The sequence below is a fragment of the Eublepharis macularius genome, chromosome 6, assembly GCF_028583425.1.
Source record: "Eublepharis macularius isolate TG4126 chromosome 6, MPM_Emac_v1.0, whole genome shotgun sequence".
Classification (NCBI taxonomy): Eukaryota; Metazoa; Chordata; class Lepidosauria; order Squamata; family Eublepharidae; genus Eublepharis; species Eublepharis macularius.
Genome location: NC_072795.1, coordinates 98,132,924 through 98,160,634, shown reverse-complemented (window position 1 = coordinate 98,160,634; position 27,711 = coordinate 98,132,924). Strand labels below are relative to the sequence as shown.

Sequence of the window (27,711 nt, the reverse complement as noted above, 5' to 3'; positions counted from 1 at the left end):
GTGGCGTGCGCGCGCGCAGAGTGTACGCGCATGCCGCCGCGGGCGCCAGAACCTCTGGCACCGGCCCTGAATGCACGCACCACAACTCCTTCCTTCACCCCACTGGAAAATGAGTGTGATGAAGGAGGGAAAGCTACTTTTCCAATATGAGGAAGGAAGGAAGGAAGGAAGGAAGGAAGGAAGGAAGGAAGGAAGGAAGGAAGGAAGGAAGGAAGGAAGGAAGGAAGGAAGGAAGGAAGGAAGGAAGGAGCAGCAGTGTGTGTGTGTGCATTGAAGATGAGCTAGGTGAAAACTGCCTCCGGAGGGGCAGTTTTCACTCACCTCAGTTTCAACGCGAACCAGGATTCCTCTGCAAAGTGGGAGCGCAGGAGCACATGCATGCACTTCTATCCATTCCTGCGCCTCAGGTGAGTGAGGCGGGGGGGGGAGCAAGAGGGGGCAAGGATTCCCTTACGCTGGGTGGGAGGATCGCAAGCCTAGTTACCAGTGTGTCTGTGACTATGCTTCTCTGAAAGAAAAACAACAAAATACTCTCAGTCTGATCAGTTTTAAGCTAGGGTGCAATTATAATTCTTTTACTAATTAGCCAAATAGAGCAAATTATTCTTTTGCACTTGTGGGATTTATTTTGTGTGTGTGATAATTTTTTTTTTATTTTAATGAAAGGATTAAAGTCTCATTAAAGGGAAAAAATAGTAAAAGAAAAAAAAAGAAAAAAGAAAATATATATTGAAACATTTTGAGTTTTCTGTACAATACGTACATCATTACAAACAATATACTTGTAGTCTTACTAATATAATTACTTAACCTTTTCTATATATCCCCCCTTTTGTTTAAATTTTCCCAAATTGATCTCCTTATAAGTCAAATTTTCTTAATTGGTACATGTATATGCATTTGTTTGGATTGTATGTTTAGCGCAAAAGGAGAAAATGTGACTCTACAAAAAATCTAATTCATATTTAAGAAGTTTTATAACAAATAGGACCAAAGCCACACTTCTGAATTCCAGTCTTGCTCTTATGTTGGTTGAAATACAACGCAGATTTTGCTAGGTCCAGAGGGAAACTTATGAGTCCTTTTGCAAAATGATCTCTTGCCTTTTGTGGAGAACAGATACATTTTTTCCCCATTAATGATGGCAAACTGCCTCCACTTCACTGCCTAATTAGTTCTGACTTTCCAAGCTTTCTGGAGGAACTCTTGGAGAAAGCTCGGAAAGACCACGAGTTTTGAAAAAGAGCTTCCCCTGGCTCAGTGCTGTTATCAGCTAGTCTATTATCACTGGCTCCCCTTTTTACCCCAAATGTATCTTGTAACAGGGAAGGAAAGGGAAGCTGGTAGTGAAGACGGCTGACCGTAGAGGTGTCAATTCTAAAATTTTCCAGATTTCTGGACTCAGTGGATGCTCTCAAGTCTCTACTGCTCTGGGAATTGTAATTTTCATTGCATCCTGACTCAGTCCATTGTCTCGAGGAGTCCATTGCTGCTGGGAACTCTTAGTTTTCTATTTTTCTTGACTTAATGCATTGAGCAGGGAAGAACTGAAAAATGTTGCTGAGGCAATAAATGCTTTGAGCTTCCAGCACTGCAATCTCTATCCTCTCCCAACCTCAAAGAGTACATTTGAGAACACAGAAGTATGGCCATTACAAATCAGGCCCAACCTATGTGTGTGTTTATGTGTTTGTATGCTGGATTTGGCCCTTGTTCATAACAAACTTAAGAGGAGTGAAGGTCCGACCATGCCATTCCAGGCTCATAATTCTGTGCGACTGCTGCTTCTGAGTGTGCTCTTCCAAGTAGCAATCCTTCTCAGAAGCAAGAAACCTTTCTGTAAGTCAAATATCAAAGCAGTTCAAGATTATCTGTAATTTCCAATAGCATGTTATCTTGATTTTAGAATACAGCAACTCAGCGTCCCAAGGAAGAAGTGCAACATCTTTCACCTTTTACATTATTAAGTCTCTCCCCAGATTTCCTGTTAATAAGATTCCTTTAGCCAGCAGACGGATTGTGAATACAGGCAGTTTCATCTACTAAAAGACAGCATAAATCATCATTGAGAAAGGAGAGCCTGCAGTAAGGTTATCACCATACAGCCTTCCGCATGAAAGGTTTGCATTAAAGCATTAGTGAAATTAATTCATCTTTCACAAGAGCTTTGAGCAGTATCGGTGATCTATGATAACAACCAATTTCTCACTATGGAAGGGGGGGGGGAATTACTCAGCCCTGATAGACTACACAAATCTACTTTTTAAAAATGACCTAACATTATCTGGAGTGTTGCTCCCAAAGGCATCATTTGAGATTCATGCCCAGCCAAGAGGCCACATAAATCAGTACAGAAAGTTTTGTTACTTTTATATGCAGTGAGCTGTAATTATTTTGAATTGCATTATGCCTCAATCATTGTAATTACTTTTAGATCATCCTTAAGCGGCAGTAATAAAAAGAAAAGAAATCAGTCTTAAAGTAAGGGTGACTCCCCCCTCCCCAAAAAGAATATAAATGTTACAATAAAACTCTAGTTTAAATGCACAAAACCAAGCCAATGTAAATTTCGGTGACTCAGCAAGCAAAAGTACCGCTGTTGATATAACTACTGACCATTGTTCATTTAATCACAAACATTTAAGCAGTGCAAAGTACGTTAATATAGAGATTTAGGGTTAGCATTACAGAAAGGTTTAAGGGGATTAATAATGATGAACTTCATGGAGTTGTGCATGTGCTTTATAAGCTTGAAATCTGTTTTTTGAACGAAGAAAAATCAAGTATATAACTTTAAACATCAGACAAGGACTAATCACAAAATCCGCAAAGCAAAATAAACGGTGCTTTCTCATCTGTGCACTTCATTGTTTATATTTCTTCCTGCTTTTTAGCCAAAAATCATTGTCCAAAGAGGCGGACACATGAATACGTGAAGCTGCCTGATACTGAGTCAGACTTTGCTATGTAATGGTCAGTATTTTCTACTCTGACTGGCAGTGGCTCTCCAGGATCTCAGGTCGAAGTCTTTCACTTCACCAGTACCTGCTCCTTTTGTTTAACTGGAGATTCCAGGGACTAAACCTGGGGCCTTCTTCCTGTTAAGGATAAGCTCTACCTTTGAGCCATGGACCCTCCCACAGAATCAAGAATCAAAGTCATGAAAGCTTATTACTTGAAATGAATAGAAGCACAGATAGAAGCACAGTTGAAGCTAATTTTTTTTCAAAGGGTCAGAAGATGTTGATATAATAACTCCTGAGGGATAGCCATGTTAGTCTGTTGCCAAAATGGAGTCATCTGGCACGTTAAGGAGTAATTTCATCAATGGGCCCTTGGTTATGAAAGCTAATGCTAGAATAAAAAGTCTTTAAAGTGCCACAGGACACCACTTTATTTCTGATAAAACCAAAACAGGAAACTAACTCCAAACCTTCTAGGAGTGAGGAAGAAGTCTGACCTGAGCTCATCTAACCTCAGCAGCATCTTGCCTTTCTCCACCTCCCTGTGTTGAATGGTCACAGCTTTCTTTTCAGGTCAACCACCTCCAAAATAAACTAGTCCTCACTAATTTCCTGCCTTCTCTTGCTAAACCCTCACCTCTACCACCCTTCTCCATACCAAGTTCTTCCTGGTTTTTACATCATGAACATCATTCATTTGTGAACAGTTTCAATTTGGCCAGTATTTCCACACTCCTCTCCTCCAGTTTAATATTAACCAATATTAACCCTTATCCTGTCCTTCCCTTTCCAGAACGGTTTGTACTCCTTCTGGGGATCCTGAGGTTGCAAAGAGGCAGTGGCCCTAAACCACTGTGTGATTCCTGACAAGTTTCATTTAACAAGTTTCATTGTTTCAAATATTGGGTCACCTGACTGACAATGGGTGTACTAGCAATCATGCCTGAAGAAAACTGTAATTCTTAGAGAAAAGAGTGAGAATCAAAAGTTAGGCCTCAAACAATCCATTGAAGAGATTACAACTCGTTTGGTGGTGGTGGAAAGTGCTGTCAAGTCACAGCCAATGTATGGCAATTCCTTAAGGTTTTCAAAGCAAGAGATGTCAGAGATGGTTTGCCATTGCTTGCTTCTGTGTAGCAATCCTAGACTTCCTTGGTAGTCTCTTCCATCCAAATTTTAACCAGAGCCATCCCTGCTTAGCTTTTGAAATTTGACAAGATTGGACTAGCCTGGGCCATCCAGATCAGGTCACACAACTCTGAATTACTCCAGCTTGGTTACATTTGCAAAAAAGGTACCAGAATCAAGCCCTTTGCAGGGCTCTGGAATCTGCTTGTCTAAACATACCTCAGGGAAATAATCCTGTGGAAACTTTTCTTTTTCCAGCATAGGTGTACTTTCTAATGTATCTGAGTAGATTTCTTTTCCCGTAACTTTTTTGTACTTCTTAGCTAGGAAGAAATAAGAACACTTTAGTAAAGTAAATGTCATTATATTTATGCACGCACATCATTATCATTGGGGAACAAGGTTTAGTACATACAAGGGAATAATAATAAAACAGGTTTAATGACACTGGCAATTAATAACAACAAAGTTAAGCAGTTCTGCTCAACAGAAATAGAAATATAGTTGAAGCTCATGTTGTAAGAACTTTCCATGTAAAAAAACCTCTTATTTTCTACTTATATCGTTTTGGGATAAACTGCTGTCACAACAAAATTCTTATACAACAATGCAAAAAATGGTACATACCAGATGCACACATGCCTCAGATGTGCTATACTTAGGATATGTACTGCACTCTCTTCCCAGTTTACGACACTGATTTTTAGCATGTTTACTCTACACCTTCCATTCCCAGCCTTAATCTAGCCAAAGGCACCAGAGTGTAGCATCCCTGGGTACTCGGGAAAGGAATTAGGATAAGAAGGGCACACTCCTCCTTTCAGTTTGGTGCCTCTATGTACAAATCCTTTAGGTTTTAACTCCCTATCTGTCTCAGGTTCTTTGCTTCCACTTCTTCCTCCACTGCATCTTCATATCTGAGTAACTCCTTATCTTTTTACATTTGTGGGCATTCTTTTTCTGGTGGACCCTAAGATATATGTGCCAATGCTTTTATGAAAAACTCACTTTCCTCACTAATGCAGAGAAGTTAGCCGTGTTAGTCTGTGGTAGCAAAATCAAAAAGAGTCCAGTAGCACCTTTAAGACTAACCAATTTTATTTTAGCATAAGCTTTCGAGAATCATGTTCTCTTCGTCAGATGCCTGGCATCTGACGAAGAGAACTTGATTCTCGAAAGCTTATGCTAAAATAAAATTGGTTAGTCTTAAAGGTGCTACTGGACTCTTTTTGATTTTCCTCACTAAGACTCCAAGAGGATTACACAGTGTAAGACAAATAGGGTGTGGGTATCAGAAATATGACAACATGCAGAAGTCTGAAAAAAGAGCTAAAAACCAAGCATAAGCATATTTAAACATAGCATGTTAAACTATACAGAAATTACAAAGGAGGAATATACTTACAGCAACAGACATGAAGGTGGTTGCTTTAATTTTACTTCTTTAGTTCACTAAATTTAGCTTAGTGTGGTGTAGTGCCTTGCTCATCTCCTTTTCTCAGTTTAACAGTTAGTGTAAAGGAAGATGGAACAACTTCGGGAAGCATTTTCTGTTCTAGTGACCCAGTTCCAGAACTTCCTCCCCTACAACTGTTTATCTGCCACCAAATCTGTTCAATTTTGAATTTTAGGAACTATGTGGAAACATGTGTCATAGACAATATGGCACTTACTCTGAGCAGATTTGCTTAGAATTGCTCCTTCAGTTGCTTTGCCCTCCTCTTTTCCCACTCCCTTAGTAGAAATGGCTTTTTATTAGTTTCCTGGTAGCTACTGGCTTTGAAAAAATGGCCTTAAAGAAATGTTTTGATGCTGCCTGCATTTGGTTCATGTTTTATGACTCCTGATAGATTGTTTTACTGCTTCCATTTTGTGGTATTTTTCAGTATTTTTATTGTAAAATTTTTAGCATTTCTTTCAGGAATCTGGAAGCTGCCTGAGGAATTTTTTTTTTTAGTGCTGAAATATGTGGGGTATTCATTAGTCTGGATGGGAGCGAATGCTGATTAAGAATTTGTGTGATCTAGACATACATCGCATTTATAATATACAGACTTTTAAAAAGTGTTCGATGGTGAGGGCTATTGGGTGCAAAATGTAGATTTAGCACCAGACCTTAGTGTATATATATTGTACTTCCACAGTTTATTTGATTAAGAATAAGCACATTATTGCTTAGTGTTCAGGTAGACAGACAAGTTAATCGCTCATTAAAAATTTCCCTATCAGTGCTGCAATTTACATTGGTGGTCTCTTTCAGGAATAAAATATACTATGAAGAGTATTTGACATTAAGACTTGGATTTTACTTGAACATCCAAAAGATGATGACTAGAAGGATTTATGACCGTTAAACCTTGAAATGCAGTACTCAGAACACTGCTATTCAAATCCTTCACATAAGTAAGACCTCCATACCCTCAATTACAAGAAAGGGGGCAATCTATCTTGGGTGAGAATGAGAATAATGGAAGTGAAAAACTGAGACAATTATTTCACTCACCGTTTCAATGATGTTTCATATAAATGTAGTGCAAAGATGGAGAATAAAGTGACCTTTCTTGATAAGCTAAATGAAGCTTATGTGATTTTGTATTGAAATTTGTAGGTGTCTCTCACAACCAAAAATACTTTTAACATGATCTAACGTCTTTTATACAGTGTAAAAAACATAATTTAAATCTTCTAATTAACATGAGAAAAAGAATATGTAGTTAAATAGCCAAAGAGTACACAAAAGGTACGAAAAATGAATCTTGGATTGTATGTTCAGTCAGAGCAAATGTGATTGAAATGTAAGTATTAATTGTATGATACAGTAATACATAAAGTTGGCTTGGAATGCTGAATCCTCGTCAGCTTATTCTGAATATAGGCTTGGGTCTACTGGTAATTTCTTCAGACAGAAAATATTTTCATCATCAGAGTGCAACTTACATTCCTCCCCCTCCAGCCCAAAATGTACCTCCATGCTACTCTGGGGGACACTGAATCCACAGGGACAGCATGGAAGTTATCAGAAGTCAGCAGCAGGAGGGGGAAATTGTCTCTTTGTGTGCTAATGGAAATCCTCCATTAGCCAAGCCACTGCCATCACTGTAACAAGAAGTAACATGTTTTTGTTTCTTCCTTTTTTTGAACTCTTCATCTCCTTTTAACCTCAGTAGGAAAAAAGATAAGTACCAGAAATGCATTCATTTCTGGACATGCAGAAGGTCCCAAGTTCAATCCCTGGAACCTCCAAGGATCTGGTAGTGGTGATGTGAAAGACCTCTCTCTGTCTGAGACCCTGGAGAGCACTGCTAGTTTGAATCGACAATACTGACCACGATGACCAATATATGAAGGCAGCTTCATATATGTATAATTCCATGGTAGTTTGACCCTAATGCATCTATTTTCAGGCCTTTCCATACATTTTTAGGTGTACGTCTAAGATACTTCATGCATGAATGCAACAAATGTATTTGCAAACACAGTTTCATGCCAGTAAATCCATCAGACAGCTGGGACTCCATGTCTACCATCTGAAAAAGGTAAAATGGCCAAGAAGAAACTATGCCAACAAGAAGAGAACCAAGCAATCTTAAGCCTTGACATCTACCGACTTTTTATGCTTACACTTACCTTTAAAGTCAAATTGGTAAATGTTTTTCAAGGATTCATGGAGAAAGTAAAAGCTTCCCAGTGCCTGAAACAAAACAAATTGGTACAATTTAAATAGATAGCAATCAAAAACTTTATACTTGAACTAAGTTTAAAGGTGAATTCAATAAATTAATTCTTAATTTCCTTTGATGTTTAAAGGGAATATTATCCTTCAAAATCATGTATTTATTCTTAGCTTAGAAAATGTATATGCTACCTCTCTAGAACCCTGCTCAAAGCAGCTAACAAGGTAAAAACAGTATAAAATATAATAAAACTACAACAACAAAAACAGTATTAAAACCAGAAACAAAACAAGCCAGAATACAATGGAATGCAAAATGGCTTTGTAAATTGCCATCCTGCTCTTGTACTAGAGATGTGAAGGCCTAAGAAAAATGCACAGGAAAATTTGGCCTACCCTTGTTTTTTCCAAAGACTTTTTCTCAGTTTTTCCAAAGAACATACAACATTTGGAAAGCACTGAAAAAAAATCTCATGAATTCAATAAATTGAAAAACATTTTCTGTTTAGGAATGGGTGAATTTTTTTTTTTATGACAAAGTTTTACTTATTCAGAATCCATAATAAGATTTGAATGTAAGAGTCTTTTTTCCGGGAAGTGACATCATCATGCAGAGTGCAGCTACCTCTGGGAGCACTCCTGCAAGGGGAGGGAGTTTAAATTACCCTCTGCACCACTCCTGATTTAAACTCCCCCCTTGCTCCAGCTGACTGGCGCAAAGGGGGGGGGGTTAAAGTTTAAATTGCCCTCCATGTCACTTGCGAGTGGCATGGAGAGTGATCTAAACTCCCTCCTTGCTCCAGCTGACTGGCAGACTCTGTCAGTCAGCTGGAACAAGGCGGGGGGGAGTTGAAGTTTAAATCACCCTCCACACTGCTTCCCCACCTTGCTGGAGCAAGGAGCAAGGTGCTTCCTTCACCTGGTGTGAGAGAGGCGTGGGGATTCCCTCGTCCCTCTGGCATCGGACAAAGTAGGCTTTTTTTTCAAGGAACTGATCTTTGTCTGGAGATTGGGGGTGAGGCCACCGGCCACATGACCATTTTCAAGACATGCTGGAATGCCATTCCACCACATTGTGGCTGAAAAAAAGCCCTGTGACAATATATAGAATTAGATAATGACAAGACAGGGACACATGAAGACTTGAGGGGAGGGGATATCCCAGCTCCCCCCCCTCCTGTTGCTACCTTTTCCTCCCTCTCCTCCTATCATTGCCTCCTTCTCCCTCATCTCCCTGCTGCTCTGGCTCCTCCTTCTACCACCCCCTGCCCCTGCCCCCCCCCAATCTTTTACTCCCCCTAGCTGCTCCTTACTTTTCAAAAATATATAGTTGTATCATGAGTTTACTAGGCACTGCCATAATACAGACTGTGATCTTGCAAGATCTTTACCTCTCAGATGGAAGAAACATGTGCTAAGGTAGTACATGTGGAGCAGTCTGCAATTCTCTGATGTATTTTAACACGTGACAGCCTTACACCAAGTCAGACTACTGGTCTATCAAGGTTAACACTTTCTTCTCTGACATGCTATGGCTCCCCAGGGTCTTCGGCAGAGGCCTTTCACATCACTTGCTAACTGATCCTTTACATCCTGTCAGGGATTGAATCTGTGACCTTTTGCACACAAAGCAGATGCTCTGCCACTGAGCCATAGCCCCAGTCCACTCATTTGCAATTTTACTTATAAAAAACAAAGGCATTTTTAACTTTTAAATGCGGAAAATGTGCTAAATGCTACAATGTTATATGCCAAGTTATAAATATTTCATTTTACATTCTTAAAGCAAGTAAGTATGGAACATACTTAAATTCCCCCCTACAATCCCCCCCTTTTAAAAAAGTATTTATTTTACATGTTTTAAAATTTCCAGAAATTTTACAACTTTACTCTGTATAATACATGATTCTATAACTCTGATAAGGACTTTTTAGTTGGCCAGTTCATGGACAATGGCTAAAATAATCTTAGATTTATTTATTTTATTGATTTATACCCAATCTTCTCTCCCAAAGGGGACCCAAATCAGTTTTGATTCACCTTCTTTCCTCCACTTTATTCTCACAACAACATTGTGAGGAAGGTTAAGCTGAGAGTGTGTGACAGGCTCAAGGTCACCCAGCAAGCTTCCATGGCAGAGTGGGAATTTGAACTCGTGTCCCAGTTCCTAGTCTGATGCTTCAACCACTACACAGTACTGGTTTTCAATGGGTCAATGGGTGCTGGCTGCAGTTATTCACTGGTGAGTAGAAATGTACTCTGCACATCTTTAGAACACCCCCCCCCCCCGGTCCTGTTCTTGTTATAGTATTCAAAGTCTTGGTTGTGCCTCAGTTTAAACTCTTATCAATTACTGACAACACTTTTTTGTTCTCTTTCTTCAAGAAACTAGTTTTTTTCAGATTTTACAACCATGTGTACTAACAGGAGCATGTGCTAGCCACAATTCTCCCAACACACATGCTCACCATTTTCTGTGAACATGGAAATACTTGTATTTTCTATGAGCATACAGCTTCCAAGCTGGGCTCCTGATATGCATGGTTGTAACATATTAACTTTTTATTGCAAGCAGATATGTACAGATTTTAGAAAGCCTCAAAAAGCTTTCCATTGTGCAGAAACTTATCAGCTGAAAACCTCCAATCAGATCCAGATTTTAAAATTGAAATGAACATCATAAAATACTTTATAGTGATACAGACCACCCAGCCCAGAACTGTCACCTCTTAAGAGCCAAACTACAAGTGACGCCTGATACTAGTTGGACACTTGTCAGCTTCCCTCAAGTTTTGATGGGAAATGTAGGCGTCCTGGTCTTGCAGCTTGGCTCTGACTGCTGTCCAATGGACTTTTCAACTGTTACTTGTCCAACATTCTGCCAATGCATCATTTTAGACTATCTTAAATTATAATCATTGCCACAATTGATAGCAAAATTGATAACAATGCAGACTTCTTTAGCAGTGTGTTTCTATAGCACCTTTCTAAACAGATTAGTGTCCTCTCATCACCGGGAACAAAGCCAGCAAAACACAGATTTTTAGAAATTAATGTTGCAAGTGCACACTGCACATCTGGGAAGCGGGGACATAACAACAGTGTTTTCTATAGTGCTGCTGCCCTTAGTCTCACCACAGATAACAAAGCCAGAAAAACACAGATTTTTAGAAATCAATGTGCACACAGCACATCTGGGGAGGGGCGGGGGACATAACAACAGTAACAACTTATTGTCGAAGGCTTTCACAGCCAGAGAACGATGGTTGTTGTGGATTTTCCGGGCTGTATAGCCGTGGTCTTGTCATTGTAGTTCCTGACGTTTCGCCAGCAGCTGTGGCTGGCATCTTCAGAGGTATAGCACCAAAAGACAGAGATCTCTCAGTGTCACAGTGTGGAAAAGATGTTGGCAGGTCATTTATATCTACTCAGGAGGGGTGGGGTTCAGCTGAGTCATCCTGTAAGAGTTTCCCAGGGTGTGGAATGCTAACGGAGGGAGGCTTCACTGTATCCTGAAGAAGTTCTTTAGCATATGGATTGGTGCTTGATGCGCTAATCTTCTCTGCAGGGCTATTGTCGGGTATAGAGTGTTTTGTTAGCCTGGTGTTTTTCAGGACTTGAAACCATGTTCTATTCATTCTTAAAGTCTCTTCTTTCCTGTTGAAGTTTTGCTTGTGCTTGTGAATTTCAATGGCTTCCCTGTGCAGTCTGATGAAGTAGTTGGAAGTGTTGTCCAGTATTTTAGTGTCCTGGAATAGGATACTGTGTCCTGTTTGAGTTAGACTATGTTCAGCCACTGCTGATTTTTCAGGATGGCCAAGTCTGCAGTGTCTTTCATGTTCTTTTATTCTTGTCTGGATGCTACGCTTTGTGGTCCCGATGTAAACTTGTCCACAGCTGCAGGGTATAAGGTATACTCCTGCAGAGGTGAGGGGGTCTCTACTGTCTTTTGCTGAACATATAATTCCACCGGAACATACAATTCACCATGGAGAAGGAAACCAAGGGTAAACTTCCATTTCTAGATACCTTGGTCATCCGCAAAGCAAACTTTCAGTTAGGTCACAAGGTCTACAGGAAACCAACTCACACGGATCGGTACTTACACAAAAACTCCAATCACCACCCCTGACAGAAAAGAGGCATAATAAAAACATTAGTAGATCGTGCAAGACAGATATGTGAACCGCACTTTCTCAAAGAGGAAATTAATCATCTAAACCACGCACTTCAAGCAAATGGCTACTCCAGAAATGAAATCAGAAGAGCGAGTAAACCAAGGATAAATCAAATAACTAAGGAAAAACAGTCTCCCACAGAAAAAGTGTTTTTGCCATATATCAAAGGAATCACTGATCAGATGGCAAAGCTTATGAAAAAGTACAGCTTACAAACAGTATTCAGACCCACCAGAAAAATACAACAGATGCTACATTCAGCAAAAGACAGTTAGGCAAGTGGATGGGTGGGAGCCCTGTTGGGGTGTGGCTAGCCTGATTACAGGGTCTTTCTGCCCTGTGCAACGACAAACATGCCCCTTTCCATGCCACTCACGGCACTGTCCACTGGGTTCTGTTGATGGGTTCTGTTGGCGTTGCCAGGACAACTAGGAAGCATTCTCTCCTGGCTGTGCCTGGCCAAGCTTACCATGCCAGTGTTGTGTGCTTGCAAAAGTCCTTTGGGAGGGAATGAGCAGTGCCAGGGTTCCTTGGGCGCCCATAAGATGGCAAAGAGGTGAGGCTTAGGTTTGCACTGCCCAAGCAAATGTTTAAAAACAAAACCACCAAATCAATACAAGAACCAATAGTCTTAACCAAAAGGAGTATTTTATTTTATTTTTGCTTATTTCTAAGCTCAGTAGCAAGAAGGCAGACACTCCCTTCCGGCAGAGCTGAGTTTTGGCTCACTGACTACTGCATTATTTATGAGAAGCTGCACATCTAGAAATTAAACATTTGCTGATTTGTCAAAAGCTCAAACATGAGGTCTTGCCCATCTCCTTGACATATTAGTTCATCCAACGGAAAACACTGTCGCACTTTTAATTGATGAGTACACTTTCTTGTGACCCAGGGAGCCTGCTCCAGTTTTTTTTTTATTAAGTGTGCGTTTATACACGGAGCAGAGAAATAAGAAACACAAGCAGACATTCTCACAGAGGACTCAAGGTTAACGATTCTGAAAGGAGGACAGGTTGACAGAATGAAAAAAATGCTGCACAAAATAAAAAGTCCAATTCTTGATTATACCTTAATATAATTTCATTAGCAATTAATAAAAAGAAGATGCTGCCTCCTGGTTATAGTCCAGTGATACTTCAGCCTTTAACTTCCTAGGAATAAAAGATAATTCTTAATGCTCTTGATGGTCTTCTTGTAGAGATTGATTTGTTCTTGCTTCTCTCCTTCACATAGATAAAATTCATATGCTAAGAACTGTCTGTTCTACACTTAACTCCTCCAAGAGCATAATATAGTGTTCAGTTCAGGATTTAATCTGTCTGGTATATTTTTCTCTCATCTTTCATCTAAAGAGCTTGGTGCACAGGCTCAGATTGGTGGGGGGCAAAGCAAGCTGCTGGTGGGAGGTCTGGCACAGCAGGAGGCCTTGCAACCCTCCTAGGAAGTGCCATTACAACATCCATGATGTTCTAGTTCACCCAATCTCTGTGGTAAAGACCACAGAGATTTGGAGCAATTCCTAGAGCAGGGGTCCCCAACCCTTTTGAGCCTTTGGGTACCTTTGGAATTTTGAGAGGCCTGGTGAGCATGACCCCAAAATTGCTGCTATAGGAGGTGGAGCCAAACCCTACATGGCTTCCATAGGATGCGGAGACAAAGAGAATACTATCCTCATGACACATCCTGGGAAGAAGAAATGTCTGAAGGGGAATAGAACCACATACTGAGTAAGAAAAACTAGTCCTGATCTTCTGGTGGAAAACTCTTTAATTTTAATGAGGACAACCAATAACAAGCTCTACCTTACTTACTTTCTGAAAATCTTGGCAGGCACCACGGGAAGTACTAGCAGGCACCAAGGGAAGGAAGTACTTTGTCCTTGCCTTTGGTATTCATTTTTGAGACCCCTGACTATTTAAGATCAGGGGAAATTATATGTTTAAATAACAACAGGATTTTCTGGCTCAGCTATTCACTCTTTACCATGGTAAAACAGATTGGGGGTGGGGGGAGTAAGGAAACTGGAGGGAGGCTCCCTGCATCAGAGGAAGTTTCCACGGTCAGTGTAATTAAAACTCTGGATCCAACCCATATACTACAGTTATTTTCTCATCAGCAACACACCTCTTAGCTAGTCTGATATCTCAGTCCTAAAACCACTTATTTATATGTATTTATAAGTAAGTATAAAGATTTTACAGGCACTTCTAGGATGGATGGCAGGTTAAAATTAAAAACAAACATGTTTCATGAAATATATAAAATGTGGGCTTTTATGACAGAAAAGAATTCCATTCTGCTGAACTATTTTTCTTATTTATCTTATTTCCCCCAATATATAATGTCAGCAATTCAGTGATTCCTTAGACACAAAAAACCCTGGATGCTCCCACAAGTTCTGGCATTTTCAAAAGCACTGTCACGGATATAGCAATAACACAGGGGAACATTTGCTGGATTTGACAAAGAAGGTCATAGAAGATGTCTCTGCATGCAGGAACAGTCAGCTAAACATGACCTGAAGGGAGTCTAGAGGTCCATAACAGAACAATCTTGGAGAGGGGGCAAGAGACAAAGTGGTAACATAATTATATGGCCTTGTGTAGATTAGAAAACCCAGATCAATAGATATTATTTGTTGAGGCTCAAGTGCAAAGAAGCATCTGAGAATGGTAAGAATATCCAGCTTCACAGAAATGAAGATATGATTCACGGATGGGTGTATTGGTTGAGGGCCAAAAAGATATTCATATGTATGAGAAACTTGTAATCATTAGTTTTATATGGACTGTTTTAAGAGAAAAATAAGACATTTCAGGTATAGATATTAGATAACCTTGTATGGTATTTGAAATTAAGATAATTAGTTAGCCAAGAATGTGAATGCTTATTAAGCGGGACAGTTAGCTACTGTTAGGATATGATGCTAAAAACCTATAGAAATGAGCAGCTTAAGTGATCAAGAGCCTCTTTCTACAACTGCTCCTTGCTTGTGATCTGCTTATTTTGGGGGTAGGAAATTTTAGGTACTCATGTAATTCATCTATGCAGTTAAGATGGATGGTATGGTTTTCTGTTCATTTAGCCAATATTTAGAATCTTGAATAATTATGTTTTAATAAAGGCTCAGAATGGAAGCAGAGATTCTGTAATACTATTTACTTGTTTAATATACCCAGTGACAAACCTAAAACGTTATTGCTAGGAGTTAAAATGGCTTGATACATAAAACTATATCAACTGTAACTAGATGCTTAAGGCTTAAGGGCAAGCCTGTGTATGAATCAGGCCTGACTAGAGTCATTCAGAGCAGGATATCATTTCATTTTAACAGATGATGCCAGTGAATATAATGGGGCAATCCATACCACACAGCTGGAGTGTCTGTGACTATGCCAATAAACGTTTTTAGGAAAAATATAATTCATCAAAGAATTTTGGGGAGCATATGAAATATTCTGTGAATGCAAATCATATTCACAGAACTCACGTTGCTCATGTTTCAGACCGCTTGAAAAGTATGGTAAACATCTTATTCTTTCATGCAAAATATAACCTAGCAATGGCGATACCAGCAATGTCTCTTGCTATCTGAAAATGGCACTGTAAGAAAAATGAAGCTATTTCTAAAGTGGTACTGAACAATGTGCCTATTTAATTTTTAATTACATGCTGAGAAATGGGTCATTTCACTCGTGCAAATTTAACTACAGGGAAGTGCTTGGAACAAAACATTTAAATAATTACTGCATAAAATAAACATTTGCTGCATTACCTCATTGAATGTGCTTAAAGCTAATATTGCAATTATGAAGAGTGCTTTAAATAAATGTAAAATAAATTGCCAATGATGACTCAGAAAGTGTAATTCATGTAGTCATAAAATCCATAATTAGCTCTAATGAATATTTAAAGTCAAAGTTCAACCTAACTTTTTTATGTTTAACCTACTGTATCAATGTAGCTCAAGAAATCCATTTGTCACAGAAAATGACAGCATCTGAATATTAATTAGCATAGGTCACTGCTGACAGGAAGTCCTTATCTCTTGCCAGTCCCTTTGACTACAGTGCACGTCACCAGTATGTTTGTCACGTCTGATAATATTGATTACCTGCCTGTTTGGCTAAAAACAATTAAAAGGGTTTTTTTATGTATTATGTAAACCTGACTGTCATGAGCACTTATATTTCCATTAGGAAAATGTAGTATATTAGCTGCCATATTTCAGTCTGAGGAGCAGCAGCAAATGAGAAGCTGCAATAATTCCAGACAGGATGACAACATTTTTACATAAAAGCATTCTTCTAAGGGTTAGGAAAAAAGTGTGTGTGTGGGTCTTTTGTATTGTAAAGTACTGGGAATGATACAAGCGTACCATCATTATTAGATATAGCCTGTTTTAAAATCTAATTTAGGGACCTGGCTCTGTTGTGCTTCTTAACAGCTTCATTGAGATGCAAATAGAATACACTCAGGGTTTTTTTTATCATTTGAAGTATATGAAGATGCAGATCCATACCCTTCAGCTGCATCAGTTCAACAAACACAATACCATTACAGCATAATGGGGAACTACCAAACTTCAGGCTGAACGAGGCCATCTCCCACCGGTCAATCAGCATAATGATGCTGAAGCAGCCACAGGACTTGGAGATCAGTGAGTAGATTCCCAAGGAAGCTAGGAAAGAGTAGAAGTTTCTTACAGTGAAATCCTAAGCAGAGTTACTCCCTTCTAAGCCCACTGACTTCAAAGGACCTAGAAGTGAGTAACTCTGCTTAGGACTGCTCTGTTAGCAATCCTATGCCCTCAATGAAAGTGATACTGGAACCCTAGAATGGGGTGAATGTCTTTTCCAAGAGGGAAAAACTGACTGTGTACATAAATCAACTCATTAAAAAATAATCTGTCACTTTTTATCAGAGAACAAATTAGGTGTCCTGCAATTTATCATTTCCTGCATTAGCCTTATCAGCCAAAGTACACAGAATTAAACTGCTATTGCTTTTGTTTTCACATCAGGGCATGACTATTTGATATGCAGGCATGTGCAACTTTAAAAAATCCCACCAAAGTGTTTGCATTAGCTCTTTAACAAGTAGCTGTCCCAGCAAATATATTGCCATCAAAGTTTATTCTGTAAGATTGCAATGTAAAAGAATATTATGGCATCACATAGAATCAGGAAGATGAGACAGTCTGTTCAGTTTCATATAATTCTCCCTCTATATATGTTAATCAACACTAATTTAATATTTTTCAGAAGTTTCAAGGTAGGTTCCAAATACTAAGTGACAGATGCGTATACTCTAAGCAGGTTTGCAAATTCTAAACAGCCAGCCTCAATCTGTTAAGAATCAGCTTTGTTCTGGGGCATACTTTAAGTGCCTGGGTGGCTGTAGCAAAGACATCAAGGCAACCAGCCACCAGTCTGCCTCCATGTCCTATTCTGATCTTACAGAATAAGACGGACTCCCTCCCCAAATCATCAACAGATATTTGGACACAACAAATCACCGACAGATGTTTGGATACAACAACAATGCCAAGTCTCAGGAGCCAGAGGGGGGCTCTAGCTCTGGTCCCACAACCACCCCAAGGATGAAGCAGCAGGGCAGACCACAGCCCCTCAGTGGGAACAAGAAGTCACGGGGCTTGCTTACAGCTCCTGAAGCAATGTTGCTGGTCAGTGCAGCTATGGTGCTGGGCTTCCTCAGAATGGCAGAAGTGGGTAGCCAGCTGGCAAAGCTGTGGCTCTAAATCCTACAGGCAAGAAACTAATGCATCTCTCCACAGCTCAACGGTGGTCTATTAGAGGTCAAGCTAGGGACAAAGACAGAGCAAAGTTGGCCACAAGGGAGGAGCAGATTATTCCCAAGCCTTTTCCAGGGTTGGGAGGTAACTAGAGTTATTGGGGTAACTAGGATCCTTATACCCTCCTGGATTGAGGGGGGGGGACTGCACTTATCTCATGCCTTATGCCTCTCTGGTTTTGTGTGTACGTGCTCCTGGTGCTCTCATGATGACACCACTTCCAGGAAGTGATGCCATCATGCTAGCCATGAGTGTGCTCCTGCACTCTGTGCATGGCAAATTCAGCCCATATGGGGCCAAAATTGGCCCAGCAAAGTGTGGGAGCATGCCTGTGGGCGGTGTGATGATGTCAGTTCAGGAAGTGCCGTCATCGCGCTCCACTAGAAGCACACCCGGTGCACACTTTCCTGGGTTGCCTGCTGATGGAGGGTGATCTCTGGGAAACTTACCACCTCCCACCGATTGCTCCTGGGAGATTGCTTGCCACCAATGAGCAACTGGGAAGCTTAGTGGTAACACCCAGGATTGGCTGATTCCCCATGAACTAGAGGAAGAGGGACGAATTTGAAGGGACTATGAGGAGCTATTTAAGCTCCTCCAGCCCACAGCCAAGGAGGACATGGTTGGGCCTACTCCCTTCTCCACAGAGCTAGCTCAGAGATAAGGGCAGGAGGGTGAAGGTGTTACCCAAACAGTCTACACATGACTGTGCCTCAACTACTGGAGCATCCCTCTTTTCAATGTGTTGTACAGACACATGTAGCTGGGCAAATTATGGGATCCTGCCTATGTATACAAGGGTCTCAAATCTGGGCAGATCTTCAAATCAGAGAGGGGTGGTGGTGGAGAGTGCCCTCAAGCTGATTTATGGCAACCGCTGGTGGGGTTTTCATGGCAAGAGACTACAGAGGTGGTTTGCCATTGCCTGCCTCTGCAATCCTGGTCTTCGTTGGAGGTTTCCCATCCAATTACTAACCAAGGCCAACTCTGCTTAGCTTCTAAGATCTGATGAGATCAGGCTCACCTGGATCAGGCTAACCTTAACACCTAAACAATGAAAGCAGGGGAGGGGCAAAGCAAGTACACAACCTGTCCTGCAGAAAGTGGGAATCCTGTAGAGTGCTGATGTGGAGAGCAGAAGAAAGGAGCATAGAGACAGAGACCAGCTCGTGTCCCTAAGAAACCTGCGCCACATCGGATAGTAGCTGGAAAAACTGCTGCAAAGTATTGGGAATTTGTGGGCTATACTTATAGTACAGATGTTCATGATCTGGAATGTGCTGGTCATAAAATGGGGCAATGGTAAGAGAACAACAGACTAGAAGTGACAGATGGCTGTCTCTGGGAAGAGGATGGATCTGTGATAAGGTTGAGTACCTGCTAAATCCTGTCCTGCATTAAGACTATCAGAAAACCTAATTCTGGAGAATCACCCAGGTTTAAAGTGGGGCAGAGGAAAGCTAATATTGAAAAAAGGAGCAAGAGTCCAGTAGAAAAAGGGAGTTTTTCTGATTTGCATAGAAGTTAAAAATTCTTCCTGGGGGAGGTCCTGAGAAACACCTAAGACCGGGTGAATAACATGAAATCTTTCTGTATAGTTGTTAACAGAAGGCGAGGAAGTAGCTGGGAGGTCAGTCCATTGCTTATTGTCTTGGAGAACTGGGTCGTTCATTAGGGGCAAATTATTCATGGAGGAGACTCCAAAGTCCTTGGGGAGAATCGCCCTCTGATTTAATCAGCCTGGGGTGGGCTTTAGGGGGGAGCAGGTGTGCATTCCATTGCTGCTTAACGAATCACCACCTTGTCCTTGGCATGGCTGCTGCTTAACAAGTCACTGCTGTTAGCTTATTTTCAGCAGGGCATAGAATCTATTTTCTAGCCCTAAGTCCATGTTAGAACCCAAGTGGAGGCCCCAAAATGTCCCCTCCTTAAGGAAGGGTCTGGGAGCTACAACTGGAGCGTCCTAATAAGAGGAGCTGGACCAGGTTGAATATTCAGCCCCCTCCTCTCTCAGTCTGAGGCCACTGCAGGAGTGGGTGGTGAACTTGGCACACCCTCTGGTGGCCTCATCTCCAAGGAGGCAGATGAGCTACACTTTTGCTCAACACCTCCTAGCCACAGATCTTTGGATGGCCCTTCCCTTCATGCCGTTACCACCAGCCCATCTCCTCACACTAAGTCTTTAAAAAACCTGCAGAATGCAGGGCTTTAGTGCAGGGAATAACACATGCTTTGCAGATAGAGGGGCTCAGGTTTAATCCTCAGCATTCACAGTTTAAGGATCTTGGGTGTCAGACATTAGAAAAGAATTTTCTGTGCCTGACACGCCCTGGAGAGTTGCTAAAAAGATTGAGCTAAAAGTCTGATTAAGTATAAAGGATGCTTCACATACATTCATATTGTCATACATATGTTCACATCCATTCAATAAATTATTTATAGATTAATAAATTGAAAATAAAATAAAATAAAAAAGAGAAAAAAATGGATTCTCTCCTAGTTTTTTAAATCCCTATTTTCTGATTGCTTAGAAGAGATTCTTACTCACCTCAGGAGTTTATTGTAAAGAAGAAGCTCTTACTATCAATTTCGACAAATCTAAAGTAATGGTTTTTAGGAAAAGGGCAAAAATTTCTTCCTGGAGTATATTGGGTAATCCAATTAATGTAATTCTTTTAAATATCTTGGATTCACATTCAGAGGGACTCTAAATTGGTCCGACCATGTGGCATCGGTCAAATCGTCAGCATTAAGAATGGTCGAGTCTATTTTGAGTTTTTATTATTCTAAAGGTGGACCCTTCATAGATTCTGTTCTGAAACTATGTAACAGTAAGATTATACCCCATCTCCTCTATGGAGTTGAACTCTGGGGATGGAATGTTGTCAACTTGGCTAGTCCTGAAGTAGTCCTGAATCAATTCTTAAGGCATATTCTAGCATCCCCCAAGGGGTCTCCACCAGTTGCTCTGATGACAGCTGAAACTGGTATTCCTTCCTTCAAGGCTTGGGCCCATTTAAGAATCCTTAGATACTGGAAAAGAGTAGAAAATTGAACATCTAATCCCCTTAGTCATCAATCTTTTAACTTGTTATCTAAAGATCTGCAACGTCTTGCTTTTCTGAATATCATACTCGCAAGATATTGCATTCCAGACAATCTTCTAGGAACATCAACTGATAACTCCCAACTCAGAAACTGGATATATGACTTCGATGCCCAGCTAGCTCGTTCCTCAATGTTAAAATCCAAAGCAGCTCCATGGTTTAAACTAATTAAAACTGGACAATACTAGAACTCCCTACCTAGTTAATATCCCCAACTCAGAGTGACCTTCACTTCTTTACAATTCCAATGAATGCCAATGGCACTTTTGAAGGGTCGCTTTAATCAAATTCCAAAGGCTCTATGCCTATGTATCTGTGGCTCCCAGGAATTTTATCCAGACTAAGGTCATGCCAAGATGGGGAGAAAATCTCATGCTTGTTATCTGACACAGATGAATATGTGTCCTATAGAGTTACATTATTTGCCCATGCTGCAAAGAATATACGCTCCAAGGTGGCAATGTGAAGGGAGATTTCCTAGATAATTGTTCTTTCTATTATCCCTATTATACTGAATTTGTAGTTATATTTTAAAACTGATCTCCGGTTCTATATCCTATCTTTTGTATATCTGCTGATCTATTGTCTGTATATAATCTGTATCCTTCAGTGTTGAGGGCATTGTAAACTTGTAACAGCCAATGGCTATATACAATAAATCAAATTTGGACTTACTCAACCCAGGCTATCAGGCAAGTGGCTATTTACAATGCTGTAAAAGGAAAAGGAAAAGGGCTGGTTAAAAGGTAGCAGCTCAAAACTGGATTCTAAGAACAGAACTCTGTTCATGGACTGAGCCTTTTCCATCTCGTCTTTTCTACTGTAGCCCCTCCTCATGTCCTGAGAGATGAAGGGACCTTCATAAATTGCATGGAATATGACACAAGAAAATGCAGTTAGAGAGGGAATGAGCAGAAACGAGGGATCTCCCTATGTTCACATGGAAGATGAAAAATCTCTGCTACTTTTGAACTTATCCTTGTTTTAAAGCTAGTTAATTTGTGCTTATATCCTGCTTTTCCTTTACAATCAGGAAACAGAAATATTGGGGAGTCTCATCTCAGTTGCTCAAACATCCATACAGTTTTCAGCTTTTCCTGCCAAAGAATGGACTTTTAGGAAATGGAATTTTGGACCTAATACTTATCTTCAAAAGCTAAATAATTTGCTATCTTTTATTTTTAAAAAGAGTATTGTTGTTCTGTGCAAAATTTAATCTGAGCCATATTTACTGTGATGAGTTGACTTTAAACAATTATAATTTGAATACCACTAGGCTTTAAATCAATTTAGCATTTCATGAATCTCGTCTTCCATAATAGACTCAATGATGGCAAATTCAATTTGTTGAGAAGACATTATTGCCCATTTCATTTAGTATTATCCAGGTCAGCTCTCAATGGGCAGGGTAACATGTGGTAAAAGGCTGTATTTAGCATGTCACAGTCACTGGATGCTGTTTTGTATCTTCAGGAATCTTTGTAAGCTGCCTCAAAATAAGAGATGATAGATTTACAAAGTACCAAATTTCAAATTTCATATTCTAGGCCTAAACATGAAATAATTGGACAGAGCTGTCCCCCCTGTCTGACCCACCACAATCAAGCCCCTTTCAAGGTTGACTGCCTGCATGAGAAATATGTGCATAATTTCATTTTGTCTCCCATCCAATGTTCAATGTTAGAAGTTAATTAAATTGCTTGTCCATTGTATTCATCTACTTACAAAGTTAATGATATTCTGTTCCTGAATTAAGGAGAATTTTATAAAGCCTGCGCTATGGAACCTGGCACGCTGTACATTGAGGAGCTGAACTCTGTCATAGCTTCTGGTTGCAGCTCTTCTAATTAGGAAGCAAAATGAATGTTTCTCTGTCTGCCAAAGCAGAGGACAAGTCATTCTGACAGTGAGGCAAAATGCTTTGTACAATAGCAACTTAATAATATCTCATGTTTGGCTATAATAAATTCAGCCGGATTAATAAACCTGTTAATTTTTTAAAAAATTGCTATAACAAAGATGAACTATGAAGTAACAAGGCAGCCTTTTAAGAAAGGACAAAGGTTTGCAGTAAAGAAATGGCTTCTTGCAAGGACATCAGCCCTGAGAATTTTACAAATTATCAGAGTACTCTTTGTCAGATAACTGAAATAGAAATTCAAGATCTGCCCCCTACTGATCATAACAATAACATTGGCATTTTCATTGCATTTTTCAACAGAATATTTAGGATAGTGTTTATTAAACTGGAAGCATAAGACCCTACAAAGTGGAGTGTGAAGGATATCAGTGTTATGTGGTGGTGCGCAAATGATCTTGTATGTTGCACTGGCAATAGGACTATACCAAGGCTTACAGTGAAACATGGTGACTCCACATTACAAAAAAGGAGGGTTGTAGAAGCAGCGTTGTGCAATCCCTAATTGTTACAGCTCAAATTAGCTCAGACTGAAGATGAAAACATTGGGGACAGAGATGGCATCAGTGGACAAATTTGTAGAAAGTGCAGCAGCTGGGAGCCAAGGTAGGAACAGGGAAAGGGCGTATAGAAGTAAAAAGTACATGCACGATCCAAGAAAGTATGAAGAGTGTCTAAGGTGAAGGTGCCTAAAAGAGTGAGTGCAGAAAGCATGGCCTGGGTCCAGGGGTGATCCCTGGGCAGAAGATAAGGATTCCCCCCCCCCCGAATCACTGGGGCCTGTGAGTAGGGTAGCAATCAGGGCAGCGCCAGCACCCACTACCATATAGCTACCACATGCTCCCTAAGAGTGACCTTGCTAACACTGCAGCTCCAGAGGTGACAACAGTGAGGGATGAAGTCTTTTATATTTCAGGAAATTAGTACAGAAAAAAATGTATCTTCTGGACTTTCATTTGTTATTCGACTTACCAGTGTTAAGAAGGGTTTTTTGACCGCCATTGCACGAACTGGCAAAATAGATGCTGGGGCTAATTCACTTGCTTTTCTTACACCAAAGTACCTTGGGATTTGTATCACCCTGCACAGAATTTCAGCAGTGCCAAGAAAATTGTGGGACTAGGATACACTAATGCTGTGCATACCAAGGTTTAACACACTATAGCCTTCTGAAAAACAGCTATCCCAATCGATTGCACACAAAAGCCATTGCGCAAGAACTCTGTGAGTACCAGTGGCAGTTACAAGGAGAGCTCATGAATGTAATTTTGAACATATGAGATCCCTTCGCTGCAGTATCACCTCACACTGATTAGAGAAGTTTACTGCAGTTATGTCTGACTCTGTCAGAATGGTTGTACATTTCATAAACAAGACCTTAGAGTTTGACCGTTAAGATTTATTGATATAATCCTGACCATATTCTCCCTTCAAGAGAATATGTCACCTTTAAATATTTAAAAGTGTTTTTATATTCCTAAAGCCTTGTATATTCAACATTTTAAAATGGATATTCACTGGGCCCCTTAACACTGCTAACTACGGCACACATTACCACAAACACACACTCACAGAATATAAGAGCATTGGACTTGACTCAGGAAGACCTAGGTTCAGATCTCAGGATGCCATGACACTTAGTGGGTGATCATGAACCAGTAATTTTCTTAAACCGCCCCACCTCACAGGGTTGCTGTAAGGATAAAATGGAGGACGGGAGAACTGTACAGCATCCCAAGCTCCATGGAGAAACAGTGGGATTCTAGAAAAAATTCAGTAAATAGTTTGTTTTGGGTTTTTTTACAATAAAATTTTTATTTTTAAAAGAATATGTGAAAATAGAAAGTGAATAATAAAATATTATACAAATACTAGATTGGAAATCATTGAGACTTATACAATCTTATATAAACGGTACATATAAAATTGTTTTAAGACTTCTACAAGCACTACACTTAGACGTACATTAAATTAATAAAAGAATACATTCAAAATTTGATATATCTTAACATAGTTGCATACTAGTTCTCCTTCCCTCTCCTTGGTTAGTTTCACCTCTACAAACTACAATATCAGCTTTTTTCTTTAAATTCTTGTCTTTATACTAAGTTGCCTTAATTAAAGTTAATTTCTATCTAAGTAGTCAAAGAAATCCTTCAATTTTTCTCAAAATTCGGCTATCAGCCTGTTATGTAGCTAGGTAGTGAATTTAGCCATTGATGCATATTTATGAATCTTATCTCTCCACTCTAACACATCAGGATAGATATCTGTTTTCCATTTTGCTGTAAATCATACTCTTGCTGCTGTTACCATGTAACAGAAAGGATCTCCCTGTTCTTCTCTAACATTAGTTGGTAGGATATTTAAGAGCATATTTTTCAGATTTAATTCAAATCTAAGTTTGAGAATCTTCTGCATCTCTTCATATGTCTTAATCCAATTTTTGCGTTTTCTTACAGGTCCATCACATATGATAAAATGTTGCATCCATGCTTTGACATTTCCAACAGTATCCGCTGTAACCCTTATTAATTTTCGCAATGTCTTTGGGGATAGTATACCATCTAAAGAACAGTTTATACCAATTCTCTCTCAATAACTGATAATCTGTAAATTTTGTCCGTAGTCCATAAATTTTCCCATACATTCATCAGGATAGTTTCTCCAAAGTTTTCTATTCATTATTTTATCTATCGTTGATTCATAGCCGAGCTGATCAATTCTATTTCTCATGGCCGCATCGTAGTGAGAATTAATTGGCAACATCAGTGGGGAGATTAGTGGACTCAATCTGTTTCTACATTGAAACCATATTTTAAGCAATCCATCCCTTATAATATGGGTCCCATTCTGAATAGATTTCCATGATTTCTTGATCCATAAATAATTGTGGATGCCTTCTTTAGCGTCCACTGTCTCCAATTTGATCTGTTTGCTGCTTGGATTTATAATCCAATCTGTTATCCAAACTAACACTGTTGCTTGGTAATAGAGTTTGATATTCAGTACTGCCATTCCTCCTCAGTTTTTATCTTCCTGTAATATTTTAAATCTTATCCTCGATTTCTTTCCTTTCCATATAAAGTCATTTATTACTTTCTGCCACTTGCTGAGAATCTTTTGTTCTATGTAAATTGGAATCATTTGAAATAAAAAGTTCAATTCAGGTAAAATATTCTTTTTGACAGCTGAGATTCTTCCTAGCCATGAAATATTTAATTTTTCCCTGCAAATCTCTGCAAATCTTCAATAATACTTATCTAAACTTTTTGGCAATTAGTTTTATTGAGATTCTCATTTTGTGATGATACGTTTATCCCTAAATATTTTATCGGCTTTGTAGTAATGGCATGGTCCGTTATCTTTCCAATCTTTTTATGTTCCTCTGTCGTCGTTTAAAGTAGCATTATCTTTGTTTTCTTTTTATTCAATTTGTATCCAGAATACTGTCCAAATATTGATATTTGTTCCATTACATGTATCAGGGAAGTATACGGATTCGTCACTGATATGACCACATCATCTGCATAGCTTTCCATCTTATATATCTCTTTCCCCTCCTTTATTCTAGCAATTCAACTGCCTTGTCTGATTCTCATTGCCAAAATTTCCAGCACAATAATAAACAATAATGGTGATATTGGGCATCCCTGATGTGTTCCTTTTGTTATTTCAATTTTCTTCGTAAACAAACCGTTTATTAAAATTGCAGCTTGCTGATTAGTGAAATACTTTGGATCCAATTCAGAAACTCATCCCCACAATTCATTCTTTGCAATGCTTTCATAAGAAACTTCCAAGAAACATTATCAAATGCTTTTTCAGCATCCAAAAACACAAATGCAGTTTTTTCGCCTTTTCTTCTTGAATATTCAATTGCACTGAGGAGATATCTAATGTTATCTTTCATATACCTCTTCAGGACAAAGCCTGTTTGGTCTTCATGAATTACTTCTGAAATGTATTTTCTTAACATTTCAGCCATTATTGCTGTAAATATCTTGTAATCCACATTTAGTAAAGAGAATGGCCTATATGATTGTGGTATTAATGGATCGTTTCCCTCTTTATGCATTAAAGTTATATTACCGTCTTGCCAGGTCCATGGTAAAATCTTCTTGCTTTGTATCTCGTTCAGCACTTTTTGCAAAGGTACAGCCAATATATCCTCAAAGGATTTGTAATAAATGGCCATGAATCCATCCAGACCTAGGGCTTTTGCAGCCTTCAGCTTTTTGATTGCAGAATTTATCTCTTGTATTGTTATTGCTTGATTTAGGATATTTCTATGCTCAGTTGTGAATTCTTTAATTGGGGTTTCCTGTAAATATTTCTCTATCTATTGTTGATTCTTCTTTATAGAGATTGGAGAAAAGATCTAATTTAATCTTTCATTTCTTGCTCTCTATAGGTTACTTGATTGCCTTCCCTGATTCCCAGTATCCTACTTTTCTCTCTCTCTTTTCTCAGACAATATGCCAAGTATTTTCCAGGTTTACTTGTGGCTTCAAAATGTCTGCTTTAAATATTTCATTTTTTCTGATTTTTTTCTGCCTCTAATAAGTCTAATTGATTCTTTAGCAGCTTAACTTCTTCCCATTTTCCTTTATCCCTTGTTCTTTTGTGTTCCATCCCCTGTTCCATTTTTTTTCAATTTTTAGCTTAAATTGGCTTTTACTTCAGACTTAACTTTCTTCTTTTTGGATGCTATTGCCATCAGTGTTCCTCTTACATAAGCTTTGCTGGCTTACATAAGCTTTGCTGGCTTGTTATTGGATTGACATCCTTTGTAGTATTTATTTATTCTAAAATAGTCAATTCTTCCTTTAAATTTTTCCAATATGTCCTTATGTAAAAATAGAATTCTGCTTTTTCTAAGAAAGATGCAAGTAAGTGCTTGACTGAATGGGACGTGTGCCTGAA

At 39.4% G+C, this 27,711-nt stretch overlaps 1 protein-coding gene across 1 annotated transcript in view; it reads right to left on the bottom strand.

The window, feature by feature from the left end:
• INPP5A (inositol polyphosphate-5-phosphatase A) overlaps positions 1-27,711 on the bottom strand; it is a 358,040-nt gene that overhangs the window by 158,902 nt on the left and 171,427 nt on the right. The window contains exons 5-6 of the mRNA XM_054983325.1: positions 7,719-7,782; positions 4,311-4,414 (exon numbers count right to left, since the gene is read on the bottom strand). Coding sequence (XP_054839300.1) covers positions 4,311-4,414; positions 7,719-7,782 — 168 coding nt within the window. The remainder of the gene's footprint in view (positions 1-4,310; positions 4,415-7,718; positions 7,783-27,711) is intronic.